This window comes from Pseudophryne corroboree, chromosome 7 (assembly GCF_028390025.1).
Source record: "Pseudophryne corroboree isolate aPseCor3 chromosome 7, aPseCor3.hap2, whole genome shotgun sequence".
NCBI classification, from domain to species: Eukaryota; Metazoa; Chordata; class Amphibia; order Anura; family Myobatrachidae; genus Pseudophryne; species Pseudophryne corroboree.
In genome coordinates, this window is record NC_086450.1 from 451,058,848 (window position 1) to 451,075,595 (window position 16,748).

The following is a 16,748-nucleotide window of genomic DNA, read 5'->3' on the forward strand; positions in this document are numbered from 1 at the left end:
TGTGCACTGGCTCCTCCCCCTATGACCCTCCTCCAAGCCTCAGTTAGATTTTTGTGCCCGACCGAGCAGGGTGCAATCTAGGGGGCTCTCCTGAGCTTCTTAGAAAAAGTTAGTTTTAGGTTTCTTATTTTCAGTGAGACCTGCTGGCAACAGGCTCACTGCATCGAGGGACTAAGGGGAGAAGAAGCGAACCTGCCTGCTTGCAGCCAGCTTGGGCTTCTTAGGCTACTGGACACCATTAGCTCCAGAGGGACCGAACACAGGCCCAGCCTCGGAGTCCGGTCCCAGAACCGCGCCGCCGGCCCCCTTACAGAGCCAGAAGCAAGAAGAGGTCCGGAAAATCGGCAGCAGAAGACATCAGTCTTCAACAAGGTAGCGCACAGCACTGCAGCTGTGCGCCATTGCTCCTCAGGCACACTTCACACTCCGGTCACTGAGGGTGCAGGGCGCTAGGGGGGGGCGCCCTGAGCAGCAATAAAAACACCTTGGCTGGCGAAAATACACCACATATAACCCCCAGGGCTATATGGATGTATTTTAACCCCTGCCAGAATACAGCAAAACGCGGGAGAAAAGTCACCCGAGAAGGGGGCGGAGCCTATCTCCTCAGCACACTGGCGCCATTTTCCCTCACAGCTCCGCTGGAAGGACGTCTCCCTGACTCTCCTCTGCAGTCCTGCACTACAGAAAAACAAGAGGGGGGGGCACTAATTTGGCGCAGTAATCATAAAAACAGCAGCTATAAGGGAAAAACACTCTTTATAGGGTTATCCCAGTATATATATAGCGCTCTGGTGTGTGCTGGCATACTCTCCCTCTGTCTCCCCAAAGGGCTAGTGGGGTCCTGTCCTCTATCAGAGCATTCCCTGTGTGGGTGCAGTGTGTCGGTACGATTGTGTCGACATGTATGAGGAGGAAAATGATGTGGAGGCGGAGCAATTGCCTGTATTAGAGATGTCACCCCCTAGGGAGTCGACACCTGAGTGGATGGGCTTATGGAAGGAATTACGTGACCGTGTCAGCTCTTTACAAAAGACGGTTGATGACATGAGACAGCCGGCTACTCAGCTTGTGCCTGTCCAGTCGTCTCAAAGGCCATCAGGGACTCTAAAACGCCCGTTACCTCAGATGGCAGATACAGACGCCGACACGGATACTGACTCCAGTGTCGACGATGAAGAGACGAATGTGACTTCCAGTAGGGCCACACGTTACATGATTGAGGCAATGAAAAATGTTTTACATATTTCTGATAATACAAGTACCACTAAAAAGGGTATTATGTTTGGTGAGAAAAAACTGCCTGTAGTTTTTCCTGCATCTGAGGAATTAAATGAAGTGTGTGATGAAGCGTGGGTTTCCCCCGATAAAAAACTGATAATTCCTAAAAGGTTATTGGCATCATACCCCTTCCCGCCAGAGGATAGGGCACGTTGGGAAACACCCCCTAAGGTGGATAAAGCGCTCACACGCTTGTCAAAACAGGTGGCACTACCGTCTCCTGATACGGCCGCCCTTAAGGAACCTGCTGACAGAAAGCAGGAGAATATCCTAAAATGTATATACACTCACACGGGTGTTATACTGCGACCAGCAATCGCCTCAGCCTGGATGTGCAGTGCTGGGGTGGCTTGGTCGGATTCCCTGACTGAGAATATTGATACCCTAGATAGGGACAGTATATTACTGACTATAGAGCATTTAAAAGATGCATTTTTATATATGTGTGATGCACAGAGGGATATTTGCCGACTGGCATCAAGAGTAAGTGCGCTGTCCATCTCTGCCAGAAGAGGGTTATGGACGCGGCAGTGGTCAGGTGATGCGGATTCCAAAAGGCATATGGAAGTATTGCCTTATAAAGGGGAGGAGTTATTTGGGGTAGGTCTATCAGACCTAGTGGCAACGGCAACTGCTGGGAAATCCACATTTTTACCCCAGGTAGCCTCTCAACATAAGAAGACGCCGTATTATCAGGCGCAGTCCTTTCGGCCCCAGAAGGGAAAGCGGGCAAAAGGCTCCTCATTTCTGCCCCGTGGCAGAGGGAGAGGAAAAAGGCTGCAGCAAACAGCCAGTTCCCAGGAACAGAAGCCCTCTCCCGCTTCTGCCAAGTTCTCAGCATGACGCTGGGGCTTTACAAGCGGACTCAGGCACGGTGGGGGCCCGTCTCAAGAATTTCAGCGCACAGTGGGCTCACTCACAAGTGGACCCCTGGATCCTTCAGGTGGTATCTCAGGGGTACAAATTGGAATTCGAGACGTTTCCCCCTCGCCGTTTCCTAAAGTCTGCTTTACCGACGTCTCCCTCCGACAGGGAGGCGGTATTGGAAGCCATTCACAAGCTGTATTCCCAGCAGGTGATAATCAAGGTACCCCTCCTGCAACAGGGAAAGGGGTATTATTCCACGCTGTTTGTGGTACCGAAGCCGGACGGCTCGATGAGACCTATTTTAAATCTGAAATCCTTGAACACTTACATACAGAGGTTCAGATTCAAGATGGAGTCACTCAGAGCGGTGATTGCGAACCTGGAAGAAGGGGATTATATGGTGTCTCTGGACATCAAGGATGCTTACCTCCATGTCCCAATTTACCCTTCTCACCAAGGGTACCTCAGGTTTGTGGTACAGAACTGTCCCTATCAGTTTCAGACGCTGCCGTTTGGATTGTCCACGGCACCCCGGGTCTTTACCAAAGTAATGGCCGAAATGATGATACTCCTTCGAAGGAAGGGAGTTTTAATTATCCCTTACTTGGACGATCTCCTGATAAGGGCAAGATCCAGGGAACAGTTGGTAGTCGGGGTAGCACTATCTCAAGTAGTGTTGCGGCAGCACGGTTGGATTCTCAATATTCCAAAATCGCAGCTGATCCCGACGACACGTCTTCTATTCCTAGGGATGATCCTGGACACAGTCCAGAAAAAGGTGTTTCTCCCGGAGGAGAAAGCCAGGGAGTTATCCGAGCTAGTCAGAAACCTCCTAAAACCAGGCCAAGTGTCAGTGCATCAATGCACAAGGGTCCTGGGAAAAATGGTGGCTTCCTACGAAGCAATCCCATTCGGCAGATTCCACGCAAGAACTTTCCAGTGGGACCTGCTGGACAAATGTTCCGGATCGCATCTTCAGATGCATCAGCGGATAACCCTGTCACCAAAGACAAGGGTGTCTCTCCTGTGGTGGTTGCAGAGTGCTCATCTTCTAGAGGGCCGCAGATTCGGCATTCAGGACTGGGTCCTGGTGACCACAGATGCCAGCCTGCGAGGCTGCGGAGCAGTCACACAGGGAAGAAATTTCCAGGGCTTGTGGTCAAGCCTGGAGACATCACTTCACATAAATATCCTGGAGTTAAGGGCCATTTACAATGCTCTAAGCCAAGCAAGACCTCTGCTTCAGGGTCAGCCGGTGCTGATCCAGTCGGACAACATCACGGCAGTCGCCCACGTAAACAGACAGGGCGGCACAAGAAGCAGGAGGGCAATGGCAGAAGCTGCAAGGATTCTTCGCTGGGCGGAAAATCATGTGATAGCACTGTCAGCAGTGTTCATTCCGGGAGTGGACAACTGGGAAGCAGACTTCCTCAGCAGGCACGACCTCCACCCGGGAGAGTGGGTACTTCACCCAGAAGTCTTCCACATGATTGTAAACCGTTGGGAAAAACCAAAGGTGGACATGATGGCGTCCCGCCTCAACAAAAAACTGGACAGGTATTGCGCCAGGTCAAGGGACCCTCAGGCAATAGCTGTGGACGCTCTGGTAACACCGTGGGTGTACCAGTCGGTGTGTGTGTTCCCTCCTCTGCCTCTCATACCCAAGGTACTGAGAATTATAAGACTGAGAGGAGTAAGAACTATACTCGTGGCTCCGGATTGGCCAAGAAGGACTTGGTACCCGGAACTTCAAGAGATGCTCACAGAGGACCCGTGGCCTCTACCTCTAAGAAGGGACCTGCTCCAGCAAGGACCCTGTCTGTTCCAAGACTTACCGCGGCTGCGTTTGACGGCATGGCGGTTGAACGCCGGATCCTGAAGGAAAAAGGCATTCCGGAGGAAGTCATCCCTACCCTGATCAAGGCCAGGAAGGATGTGACCGAAAAGCATTATCACCGCATTTGGCGAAAATATGTTGCGTGGTGCGAGGCCAGGAAGGCCCCAACGGAGGAATTTCAACTGGGGCGATTCCTGCATTTCCTGCAAACAGGAGTGTCTATGGGCCTAAAATTGGGGTCCATTAAGGTTCAAATTTCGGCCCTGTCGATTTTCTTCCAGAAAGAACTGGCTTCAGTTCCTGAAGTTCAGACGTTTGTCAAGGGGGTGCTGCATATACAGCCTCCTTTTGTGCCTCCAGTGGCACCTTGGGATCTCAATGTAGTTTTGGGATTCCTAAAATCACATTGGTTTGAACCACTTGAATCTGTGGATTTAAAATATCTCACATGGAAAGTGGTCATGCTGTTGGCCCTGGCTTCGGCCAGGCGCGTGTCAGAATTGGCGGCTTTATCCTGTAAAAGCCCTTATCTGATTTTCCATTCGGACAGGGCAGAATTGAGGACTCGTCCTCAGTTTCTCCCTAAGGTGGTGTCAGCGTTTCACCTGAACCAGCCTATTGTGGTGCCTGCGGCTACTAGGGACTTGGAGGACTCCAAGTTGCTGGACGTTGTCAGGGCCCTGAAAATATATGTTTCCAGGACGGCTGGAGTCAGAAAATCTGACTCCCTGTTTATCCTGTATGCACCCAACAAGCTGGGTGCTCCTGCTTCTAAGCAGACCATTGCTCGTTGGATTTGTAGTACAATTCAGCTTGCACATTCTGTGGCAGGCCTGCCACAGCCAAAATCTGTAAAAGCCCATTCCACAAGGAAGGTGGGCTCATCTTGGGCGGCTGCCCGAGGGGTCTCGGCTTACAACTTTGCCGAGCAGCTACTTGGTCAGGGGCAAACACGTTTGCTAAATTCTACAAATTTGATACCCTGGCTGAGGAGGACCTGGAGTTCTCTCATTCGGTGCTGCAGAGTCATCCGCACTCTCCCGCCCGTTTGGGAGCTTTGGTATAATCCCCATGGTCCTTACGGAGTTCCCAGCATCCACTAGGACGTCAGAGAAAATAAGAATTTACTTACCGATAATTCTATTTCTCGTAGTCCGTAGTGGATGCTGGGCGCCCATCCCAAGTGCGGATTGTCTGCAATACTTGTACATAGATATTGTTAACTAAATCGGGTTATTGTTGTTGTGAGCCATCTTTCCAGAGGCTCCTCTGTTATCATGCTGTTAACTGGGTTCAGATCACAAGTTGTACGGTGTGATTGGTGTGGCTGGTATGAGTCTTACCCGGGATTCAAAATCCTTCCTTATTGTGTACGCTCGTCCGGGCACAGTATCCTAACTGAGGCTTGGAGGAGGGTCATAGGGGGAGGAGCCAGTGCACACCAGGTAGTCCTAAAGCTTTACTTTTGTGCCCAGACTCCTGCGGAGCCGCTATTCCCCATGGTCCTTACGGAGTTCCCAGCATCCACTACGGACTACGAGAAATAGAATTATCGGTAAGTAAATTCTTATTTTCACAGATAGTCCCATGTATTGTGAGGTTACAGTCTCTGAAGCTGACTGCATTTCCATGTGTGGTGATCCCTGTAATCTCACAGCCAGCAGAGACTCCCATTGCCAAGATCCCCCCCATTTCAAATAAAGCCGACATCCCTATAAGGGAAGCAGTTTCCCGACGGTCAGATTACCGACGTCTGAATCCCCTATAAAACAGCATCTGTCAGTGTCTGAGATCTGTGTGAGCTATCGAGCCTGGTTACTGGGCTAGGGATCTGGCTGGGCCTCATAGCTGGCCTTACATCCGTTTGAGACTACTACTATAATAAGATGACCAAAGCAAATGAGAGAACCATGTGCAGCACATAACAGGGCTTTTATTCTTATGTTAAATCCTTTTCTCATTCATCCAGCTGGGGAACACTAGGCCCAAAGCTGCCCCTTCTGGCGGGTATGCTTACAGATTGGCCGCCCATTGGCTCTAGTAAAATGTGCTTTTACACTGGAAGGAACAAGGTTGTCCGCCTAAATTACACCACGGTCCATTTTTGAGTTCAGTTGCATCTGGAGTGTTCCTTATTGTAACTGCGCCGGAACGAGGAGCATATACATATTGATTATTTTATAGTGACAACGTCCTGGAGGAGGCGCTATACCCCTTGGTCCAGCGTCCCAGAAAGAATGTCTCTGTTACGTATGAGCAACGTCTACAATTTATTCTCTGCACTTGTGTGTTTGCAGCTGTATGACTTTGCAGCCAATGAGGAGACTCCGTGCACGGTGACCTTTCACCCTGTCCGCCAGGCCTTGGCCTGCGGCTTCAGCAGCGGGGTGGTGAGATACTTTGATGTGACGGCTACCACTATGCAATACGAACACAAGTAAGCACCGGTTCTCGGCCTGGGGCTTGGCTGCATTGGATGTCGGAGACTAGGTGCAATGTTTGACCTATGTTTAATACAAATGTACTTTCCCAAAACACCACGTACACAAGTATTTTCACGTCGGCACAACTGGCAAGTCACTATTACATAACCCTGCTATATATTTAGGAGCAGTTATATCAGTTTATGTTGATGTCACAGCTTGAGTTTTAGGTTCAGTGGTTCATTAATTAGTAAAGTCCTGTAGCGGAGCAGATGACGGGCAGCTGTCAGTCTCTCCATCATTCTACAGCCTAAGCTGCTTCTTGGACTGTGCATGGCAGTATTTCCTGTACGACTTATCTGTCTCTGTAACAGGCAGCACCGAGGTGCCATTACTGGCCTTCTCTTCTCCCCTGATGGCGGCCTGATGTACAGTGCCTGCTCTGCGGGATCCCTGGCTCTCTACAGCATTGGACACAAAGAACAGCACGTTCTGCGGGTGCTCGGTGAGTGATGACATCTCTGCATGGCTGGATTATTTGTAACTATGATGAATTGCGATACGGAGAATATTTAATCCTTCACGTACGTCCCTTCCCCATTGGGGCTTACACTCTAAATTGTATAACACACATGCACCTAGGGTTTCATATTTTTTAAAGAGGCACTAAGCTTACCAGCATGTCTTGTGCTGAGAAAATCCACTAAAATGAGGGGAGAACATACAAACTCAGCACAGGTAGTGCCTTGGTAGGAAAGTTACCCATTGCCCCAGTGCTCTGAAGCAGTAATGCTACTGTAGCATCCAGATGCCTCTCTCTTCACTGGTCCTTATTGCCACCATCCGTTATCCTAGATCTGTTCCCTTTGTTGTCTTCTCTTCCATATAAGTAACTACTTTGACCATTAAAGCTCTGATCTCTATCTGATGCGCAGGTAACGTGGTGTGCAAGAACTCCGAGCAGGGACCCCAGGCTTTGTCGCTGAGCAGGGATGGATGTCTCTTGGCGTTTGTTGGACCTATCGAATTCACTGTGACGGTCATGCACGGCCGGTCATTAGATGAGGTACTTCAGTAACAATGGCCTTTAACCCAGTTTAGCTAATGTGTGCGTTCCCTTGCACGGTTCACTCACTCTGCCTCCTCGTCACCTGTTCTTGTTCCTTCAGCTCCTGCGCATTGATGTCAGCATACTGGATCTAGACAGCACTAAGCTGGACTGTGCCTTGAGCCTCGCATTCAGCCCACATCGCCCCTATCACCTGCTGGTCTCCACCTCCGGCAACAAGATCTTGTGGCTGGACCCCAAGACCGGGCGTCTCACCAGAGAGGTGAGGCTGCTAGACCACAAAAACCTGATTTCTCTGACGTCCTAGTGGATGCTGGGAACTCCGTAAGGACCATGGGGAATAGCGGCTCCGCAGGAGACTGGGCACAAAAGTAAAAGCTTTAGGACTAGCTGGTGTGCACTGGCTCCTCCCCCTATGACCCTCCTCCAAGCCTCAGTTAGATTTTTGTGTCCGAACGAGAAGGGTGCACACTAGGGGCTCTCCTGAGCTGCTTAGAGTAAAAGTTTAAATTAGGTTTTTTATTTTCAGTGAGACCTGCTGGCAACAGGCTCACTGCATCGAGGGACTAAGGGGAGAAGAAGCGAACTCACCTGCGTGCAGAGTGGATTGGGCTTCTTAGGCTACTGGACATTAGCTCCAGAGGGACGATCACAGGCCCAGCCATGGATGGGTCCCAGAGCCGCGCCGCCGTCCCCCTTACAGAGCCAGAAGAGCAGAAGAGGTCCGGAAAATCGGCGGCAGAAGACGTCCTGTCTTCAATAAGGTAGCGCACAGCACCGCAGCTGTGCGCCATTGCTCTCAGCACACTTCACAGGAAGGGGCAGAGGAAGGGGAAAAAGATTGCAGCAGGCAGCCTCTTCCCAGGAACAGAAGCCCTCCCCCGCTTCTGCCAAGTCCTCAGCATGACGCTGGGGCCTTACAAGCGGACTCAGGTACGGTGGGGGGTCGTCTCAAGAAATTCAGTGCGCAGTGGGCTCACTCGCAAGTGGACCCCTGGATCCTGCAGGTAGTATCTCAGGGGTACAAATTGAAATTCGAGACGTCTCCCCCTCGCCGGTTCCTGAAGTCTGCTTTACCAACGTCTCCCTCCGACAGGGAGGCGGTATTGGAAGCCATTCACAAGCTGTATTCCCAGCAGGTGATAATCAAGGTACCCCTCCTACAACAGGGAAAGGGGTATTATTCCACGCTGTTTGTGGTACCGAAGCCGGACGGCTCGGTGAGACCTATTTTAAATCTGAAATCCTTGAACACTTACATACAAAGGTTCAAATTCAAGATGGAGTCACTCAGAGCAGTGATAGCGAACCTGGAAGAAGGGGACTATATGGTGTCTCTGGACATCAAGGATGCTTACCTCCATGTCCCAATTTGCCCTTCTCACCAAGGGTACCTCAGGTTTGTGGTACAGAACTGTCACTATCAGTTTCAGACGCTGCCGTTGGTGGATTGTCCACGGCGCCCCGGGTCTTTACCGGATAACCCTGTCTCCAAGGACAAGGGTGTCTCTCCTGTGGTGGTTGCAGAGTGCTCATCTTCTAGAGGGCCGCAGATTCGGCATTCAGGACTGGGTCCTGGTGACCACGGATGCCAGCCTGAGAGGCTGGGGAGCAGTCACACAGGGAAGAAATTTCCAGGGCTTGTGGTCAAGCATGGAAACGTCATTTCACATAAATATCCTGGAACTAAGGGCCATTTACAATGCCCTAAGTCAAGCAAGGCCTCTGCTTCAGGGTCAGCCGGTGTTGATCCAATCGGACAACATCACGGCAGTCGCCCACGTAAACAGACAGGGCGGCACAAGAAGCAGGAGGGCAATGGCAGAAGCTGCAAGGATTCTTCGCTGGGCGGAAAATCATGTGATAGCACTGTCAGCAGTGTTCATTCCGGGAGTGGACAACTGGGAAGCAGACTTCCTCAGCAGACACGACCTCCACCCGGGGGAGTGGGGACTTCACCCAGAAGTCTTCCACATGATTGTGAACCGTTGGGAAAAACCAAAGGTGGACATGATGGCGTCCCGCCTCAACAAAAAACTAGACAGATATTGCGCCAGGTCAAGGGACCCTCAGGCAATAGCGGTGGACGCTCTGGTAACACCGTGGGTGTACCAGTCAGTGTATGTGTTCCCTCCTCTACCTCTCATACCCAAGGTACTGAGAATCATAAGAAGGAGAGGAGTAAGAACTATACTCGTGGCTCCGGATTGGCCAAGAAGGACTTGGTACCCGGAACTTCAAGAGATGCTCACGGAGGACCCGTGGCCTCTACCTCTAAGAAAGGACCTGCTCCAGCAGGGACCCTGTCTGTTCCAAGACTTACCGCGGCTGCGTTTGACGGCATGGCGGTTGAACGCCGGATCCTGAAGGAAAAAGGCATTCCGGATGAAGTCATCCCAACCCTGATCAAAGCCAGGAAGGATGTAACCGTGCAACATTATCACCGTATTTGGCGTAAATATGTTGCGTGGTGTGAGGCCAGGAAGGCCCCTACAGAGGAATTTCAACTGGGTCGTTTCCTGCATTTCCTGCAAACAGGACTGTCTATGGGCCTAAAATTAGGGTCCATTAAGGTTCAAATTTCGGCCCTGTCAATTTTCTTCCAGAAAGAACTGGCTTCAGTTCCTGAAGTTCAGACGTTTGTTAAGGGGGTACTGCATATACAGCCTCCTTTTGTGCCTCCAGTGGCACCTTGGGATCTCAATGTAGTTTTGGGGTTCCTAAAATCACATTGGTTTGAACCACTCACCACTGTGGACTTAAAATATCTCACATGGAAAGTGGTAATGCTGTTAGCCCTGGCTTCAGCCAGGCGTGTCTCAGAATTGGCGGCTTTATCCTATAAAAGCCCTTACCTCATTTTTCATACGGACAGGGCAGAATTGAGGACTCGTCCTCAATTTCTCCCTAAGGTGGTTTCAGCGTTTCACTTGAACCAGCCTATTGTGGTACCTGCGGCTACTAGGGACTTGGAGGACTCCAAGTTGCTGGACGTAGTCAGGGCCCTGAAAATATATGTTTCCAGGATGGCTGGAGTCAGAAAATCTGACTCGCTGTTTATCCTGTATGCACCCAACAAGCTGGGTGCTCCTGCTTCTAAGCAGACTATTGCTCGTTGGATTTGTAGTACAATTCAGCTTGCACATTCTGTGGCAGGCCTGCCAGAGCCAAAATCTGTAAAAGCCCATTCCACAAGGAAAGTGGGCTCATCTTGGGCGGCTGACCGAGGGGTCTCGGCTTTACAACTTTGCCGAGCAGCTACTTGGTCAGGGGCAAACACGTTTGCTAAATTCTACAAATTTGATACCCTGGCTGAGGAGGACCTGGAGTTCTCTCATTCGGTGCTGCAGAGTCATCCGCACTCTCCCGCCCGTTTGGGAGCTTTGGTATAATCCCCATGGTCCTTACGGAGTTCCCAGCATCCACTAAGACGTCAGAGAAAATAAGAATTTACTTACCGATAATTCTATTTCTCGTAGTCCGTAGTGGATGCTGGGCGCCCATCCCAAGTGCGGATTGTCTGCAATACTTGTACATAGTTATTGTTACAAAAATCGGGTTATTATTGTTGTGAGCCATCTTTTCAGAGGCTCCTCTGTTATCATGCTGTTAACTGGGTTCAGATCACAGGTTGTACGGTGTGATTGGTGTGGCTGGTACGAGTCTTACCCGGGATTCAAAATCCTTCCTTATTGTGTACGCTCGTCCGGGCACAGTATCCTAACTGAGGCTTGGAGGAGGGTCATAGGGGGAGGAGCCAGTGCACACCAGCTAGTCCTAAAGCTTTTACTTTTGTGCCCAGTCTCCTGCGGAGCCGCTATTCCCCATGGTCCTTACGGAGTGCCCAGCATCCACTACGGACTACGAGAAATAGAATTATCGGTAAGTAAATTCTTATTTTAGCACCTGTGTCTATATAGCAATTACCATGATTATATATAACACTGCAGCAGTTTACGCATTTCGCCAGGAGTAGTCGAGGGGTAAGCTGCAGATTGAGGTACATCTGTATTTCAGCATTTCAGTGTTTGGTAAATGAAGACCCATAGTTACCGGTGATTGGTAAAACCGTTGACACCTCTGATCTTCCTCAGGTGACACAAGTACATAAACCGCACTGCTTCTCACTGGCAGTGAGTGACGACAACCGCTACCTGCTGACTGCAGGGGACAGAATCGTCAAAGTCTGGGACTATAGCCTGGCTGGGATCGCCCGCCCACAGGTAATATGGAAAGATCTTCTGACCAAATCACACTGGCTGGTTTCTCCTCTTATCTCTGTGACATATATGTGGCTTCATTCAGTTTATCACCCTCCCACACTATATCTTAGCATTCATGTACCTCTATCCTGGCTACTCCCCCTTTCAGGTGTTCATCGGGCACTCTGAACCTGTGCAGCAAGTGGACTTCTCCCCGGATCAGCAGAGCGTGATCACTGCTGGAGACGCCATTTTTATCTGGGACTTTGAGGCGGCTCCGGACCCTGACACTCTGGTTGGCAGGTGAATTTATTAGCTCTTTTTACTTTCATGTATTTTGTATGTTTTTGTTTTTCCTAGTCTAACTATCCTGCTAGTTTTCCATTCATTATATACTAACAGAGCCAATGTTTTTTTTTTTTTTTTTTCCCTGTTTTCAGTCCTGGTGGAGGTCCAACCTCTGTCCGCCAGTCCAGCTTAAATGGGCCTTTGCCCTCCACCATCCATTCCAGCACAGGTAAGTGGATCACTACAGTGGCAAGTAGTGGCTGCAGGTTATTTGGCTGCACATCATGAACCTAAACTGGTTCTCACATAACAGATCCCGTAGATCGGAGGAGAGATTCCACATTCATCTCTAGCGGCGTGCCAAGGGGCATAGCTCCTCGTCCTTGTATCTCCTCCCCTCCGCGCCTGGATATCAGCCCACTGCAGCACACAGGTTGTGCAGGTGAGACGATCATTCTCTTTAATATGGCAAGGTGCAGCATAGAAAGCCCCCTGAAGGTCTCGCCTTTGCACTCTTTCACTGCTATCCTCCTGTCTTGCAGGCCTCCTTTCAGAGTCAGATGATGGAGACGTGGCAGTGGCGGGATCTGTGCACGCAGAATCAGAAGAAATTGATTTGCAAGATCCATTGGAAAGTGATGGGCAGTCATCTCTCATCATTATAGAGAGCCAGCCCAACAGGTCCAAGCTGCCCTGGGTCTCCAGGACCGTCACCAGCGGTCAAGGAAAAGGTAAAGATGAACCCAACATTCCTATACAAAATAACCGTAACCCAACACAGCCTTTGTGCAGAGCGACGCATTTTTCCTGTATGTGGTGAGGCGTTTCTGCTAAACACCCGTCTGAGATAGCTGACTGCTGAGTGGAGGCTCCTGATCTGATCTAACACCCGTCGGAGATAGCTGGCTCCTGATTTGATCTGCACCATTGTCCTCGCCTGCCATACTTCTGAGTTTGTGTGTGCATTCCATGTAATCCCATCTCCTGTGTCCCTTCATTAGATGTGAGGCAGGACCCGCCACGTCCCGATGCGTACACACATTTCAACCCTCGTTTCAAAACCCCCTGCTTGGCAAAGGTAAGGAGCTCCCAGTTTGAGGTCACATCTTCTCTTTATCACATAACACCTTGTTATTTATTGTTGTGTCTTACAAATGGGCTAAGGAAATATTTTCTTCTCCACGGTCCAGACTTTCCATCTGCTACATGTCTAACCCCCCTTTATCCCTCCAGTGATTCCTTGGGATTTTACCCAGGTGCACCGGGCTTTGTAACATTTTCCTTTCCGAGCCTCTGTAGTTCCTTACCTGGAGGACCTTACCTGTTTTTCTCCAGGCTGTATCCACGGTGGAGGGTTTTTGGATCTGCACAGGATTGGATTGAGAGATAAAGTCATAGAGTTAAATGAAGATCAAATGATAGTGACTTAAGCCAACATAGAACTATCGTAATTTACTCTTTGGGTCTTGTAGGTTAATATAGGTTTGCGGTGCTCCCAGAAATAGTTCAGAAAACCTATATTTGTTGGGGTTTTGCGTAGAAGCAAAAAATACTGTGTTTTCTCTGACGTCCTAGTGGATGCTGGGAACTCCGTAAGGACCATGGGGAATAGCGGCTCCGCAGGAGACTGGGCACAAAAGTAAAAGCTTTAGGACTACCTGGTGTGCACTGGCTCCTCCCCCTATGACCCTCCTCCAAGCCTCAGTTAGATTTTTGTGCCCGAACGAGAAGGGTGCAGACAGGGCCGGTGCTAGGGTGTTCGGCGCCCCCCTGCAAACTATAAAATTGCGCCCTCCCATATTCCGTTGGCGTGCGCCGGAAAAAGGGGTGTGGTCTCACAACTAAGGGGCATGGCCACACAATAGTACCCCCATTTAAAATTACGCCACAATGTAGCACAATCTTATTAATCTTATACGTAATGCCCCACCCGTAGTAGTAGCGTCCTTATATGTAATGCACCCCAGTAGTAGTAGCATCCTTATACATAATGCACTCACAGTAGTAGTAGCATCCTTATACATAATGCCCCCCAGTAGTAGTAGCATCCTTATACGTAGTGCCCCCCCAGTAGTAGTAGCATCCTTATACGTAATGCCCCCCCAGTAGTAGTAGCATCCTTATACATAATGCACCCAGAGTAGTAGTAGCATCCTTATACGTAGTGCACCCCCAGTAGTAGACGCGTCCTTATATACGTAATGCCCCCCCCAGTAGTAGAAGCGTCCTTATACGTAGTGCACCCCCAGTAGTAGACGCGTCCTTATATACGTAATGCCCCCCCCCAGTAGTAGAAGCGTCCTTATACGTAGTGCACCCCCAGTAGTAGAAGCGTCCTTGTACGTAATTCCCCCCTAGTAGTAGTAGCGTCCTTATACGTAATGCCCCCCCCACAGTACTAGTAGCGTCCTTATACGTAATGGCCCCCCCAGTAGTAGCATCTTTACATGTAATGCCCCCCCCCCCTGTAGTAGTAGCGTCCTTATGCATAATGCCCCCCCAGTAGTAGCATCCTTATACGTAATGCCCCTCTAGTAGTGGTAGCATTGTTATACGTAATGCTCCCCGAGTAATAGTAGCGTCCTTATATATAATGCCCCCAAGTAGTAGTAGCGTTCTTATACGTAATGCTCCCCCCAGCAGTAGTAGCGTCCTTATACGTAGTGCACCCCCAGTAGTAAAAGCGTCCTTATACGTAATTCCCCATAATAGTAGTATCGTCCATATACGTAATGCCCCACAGTAGTAGTAGCGTCCTTATACATAATGCACCCCCAGTAGAAGCCTCCTTATATGCAATTCCCCCGTAGTACTAGTAGCGTCCTTATAAGTAATGCCCCCCCCAGCAGTAGTAGCGTTGTTACACGTAATGCCCCCCCTGTAGTAGCGTCCTTATACGTAATGCACCCTCCCAATAGTAGTAGCGTCCTTGCATGTAATGGCCTCCCCCAGTAGTAGTGTCATTATACGTAATGCTCCCCCCAGTACTAGCGTCCATAAAGTGCGCGTACGCAGACATACCTCACACACACAATTCACACATATATACACATATATACACACACATACACACCCACCCACCATATGCACACATACACACTCACCATACACACACACACACACACACACACACACACACACACACACACACACACACACACACACACCACTTACCTAAGCCAGTCTCCCTCTGTACTGCAGCCTGGTCAGTGTAGCCCCGCCCCTTCTGCCCCGTTTAGCCCCGCCCCCTTTCGGTCCGTTTAGCTCCGCCCCCTTCTGTCCCGTACTCAGCCGCTGTCACACGGGGAGGGGAGGCAGGAGGTTTTTGATTCTGCAGGCGCTGCTGCCAGTGACAGACACAACAGCAGCAGCAGGGGGGACAGGACGGCGCAGCAATGAAGGGATTCAGAGCAGGGAAAGCGCCTCTCTGTCCCAGCGCCTCCCTGCACTGCATCCCTTCGCTGAGCGGGTAGCGCCGGGCCTGGGTGCAGACTAGGTGGCTCTCCTGAGCTGCTTAGAGTAAAAGTTTAAATTAGGTTTTTTATTTTCAGTGAGTCCTGCTGGCAACAGGCTCACTGCACCGAGGGACCAAGGGGAGAAGAAGCGAACTCACCTGCGTGCAGAGTGGATTGGGCTTCTTAGGCTACTGGACATTAGCTCCAGAGGGACGATCACAGGCCCAGCCATGGATGGGTCCCAGAGCCGCGCCGCCGGCCCCCTTACAGAGCCAGAAGACAGAAGAGTCCGGGAAATCGGCGGCAGAAGACGTCCTGTCTTCAATAAGGTAGCGCACAGCACCGCAGCTGTGCGCCATTGCTCTCCGCACACTTCACACTCCGGTCACTGAGGGTGCAGGGCGCTGGGTGGGGGCGCCCTGAGACGCAATAAAAACACCTTAGATGGCTAAAAATACATCACATATAGCTCCTGGGCTATATGGATGCATTTAACCCCTGCCAGAATACACAGAAAAACGGGAGATAAGGCTGCCGAGAAGGGGGCGGAGCCTATCTCCTCAGCACACTGGCGCCATTTTCCCTCACAGCTCCGTTGGAGGGAAGCTCCCTGGCTCTCCCCTGCAGTCACTACACTACAGAAAGGGTTAAAAAAGAGAGGGGGGCACTAATTACGCGCAGTATTTAAAAATACAGCAGCTATAAGGGGAAAAACACTTATATAAGGTTATCCCTGTATATATATAGCGCTCTTGTGTGTGCTGGCAAACTCTCCCTCTGTCTCCCCAAAGGGCTAGTGGGGTCCTGTCCTCTATCAGAGCATTCCCTGTGTGTGTGCTGTGTGTCGGTACGTTTGTGTCGACATGTATGAGGAGAAAAATGATGTGGAGACGGAGCAGATTGCCTGTAATAGTGCTGTCACCCCCTAGGGGGTCGACACCTGAGTGGATGAACTGTTAGAAGGAATTACGTGACAGTGTCAGCTCTGTATAAAAGACAGTGGTTGACATGAGACAGCCGGCTACTCAGCTTGTGCCTGTCCAGACGTCTCATAGGCCGTCAGGGGCTCTAAAGCGCCCGTTACCTCAGATGGCAGATATAGACGCCGACACGGATACTGACTCCAGTGTCGACAGTGAAGAGACAAATGTGACTTCCAGTAGGGCCACACGTTACATGATTGAGGCAATGAAATTTTTTTTACACATTTCTGATAATACGAGTACCACCAAAAAGGGGTATTATGTTCGGTGAGGAAAAACTACCTGTAGTTTTCCTGAATCTGAGAAATTAAATGAGGTGTGTGATGATGCGTGGGTTTCCCCC

General features: G+C 50.3%; 1 protein-coding gene across 4 annotated transcripts in view; it reads left to right on the forward strand.

The window, feature by feature from the left end:
- WDR90 (WD repeat domain 90) overlaps nt 1-16,748 on the forward strand; it is a 120,635-nt gene that overhangs the window by 53,160 nt on the left and 50,727 nt on the right. For 2 of the 4 annotated variants that reach the window (XM_063935055.1, XM_063935056.1), the window contains exons 20-29: nt 6,283-6,422; nt 6,783-6,913; nt 7,344-7,474; nt 7,578-7,739; nt 11,572-11,700; nt 11,849-11,982; nt 12,120-12,196; nt 12,281-12,409; nt 12,510-12,698; nt 12,969-13,045. In XM_063935055.1, coding sequence (XP_063791125.1) covers nt 6,283-6,422; nt 6,783-6,913; nt 7,344-7,474; nt 7,578-7,739; nt 11,572-11,700; nt 11,849-11,982; nt 12,120-12,196; nt 12,281-12,409; nt 12,510-12,698; nt 12,969-13,045 — 1,299 coding nt within the window. The remainder of the gene's footprint in view (nt 1-6,282; nt 6,423-6,782; nt 6,914-7,343; nt 7,475-7,577; nt 7,740-11,571; nt 11,701-11,848; nt 11,983-12,119; nt 12,197-12,280; nt 12,410-12,509; nt 12,699-12,968; nt 13,046-16,748) is intronic. The other 2 variants (XM_063935058.1, XM_063935057.1) reach the window with 2 other exon arrangements.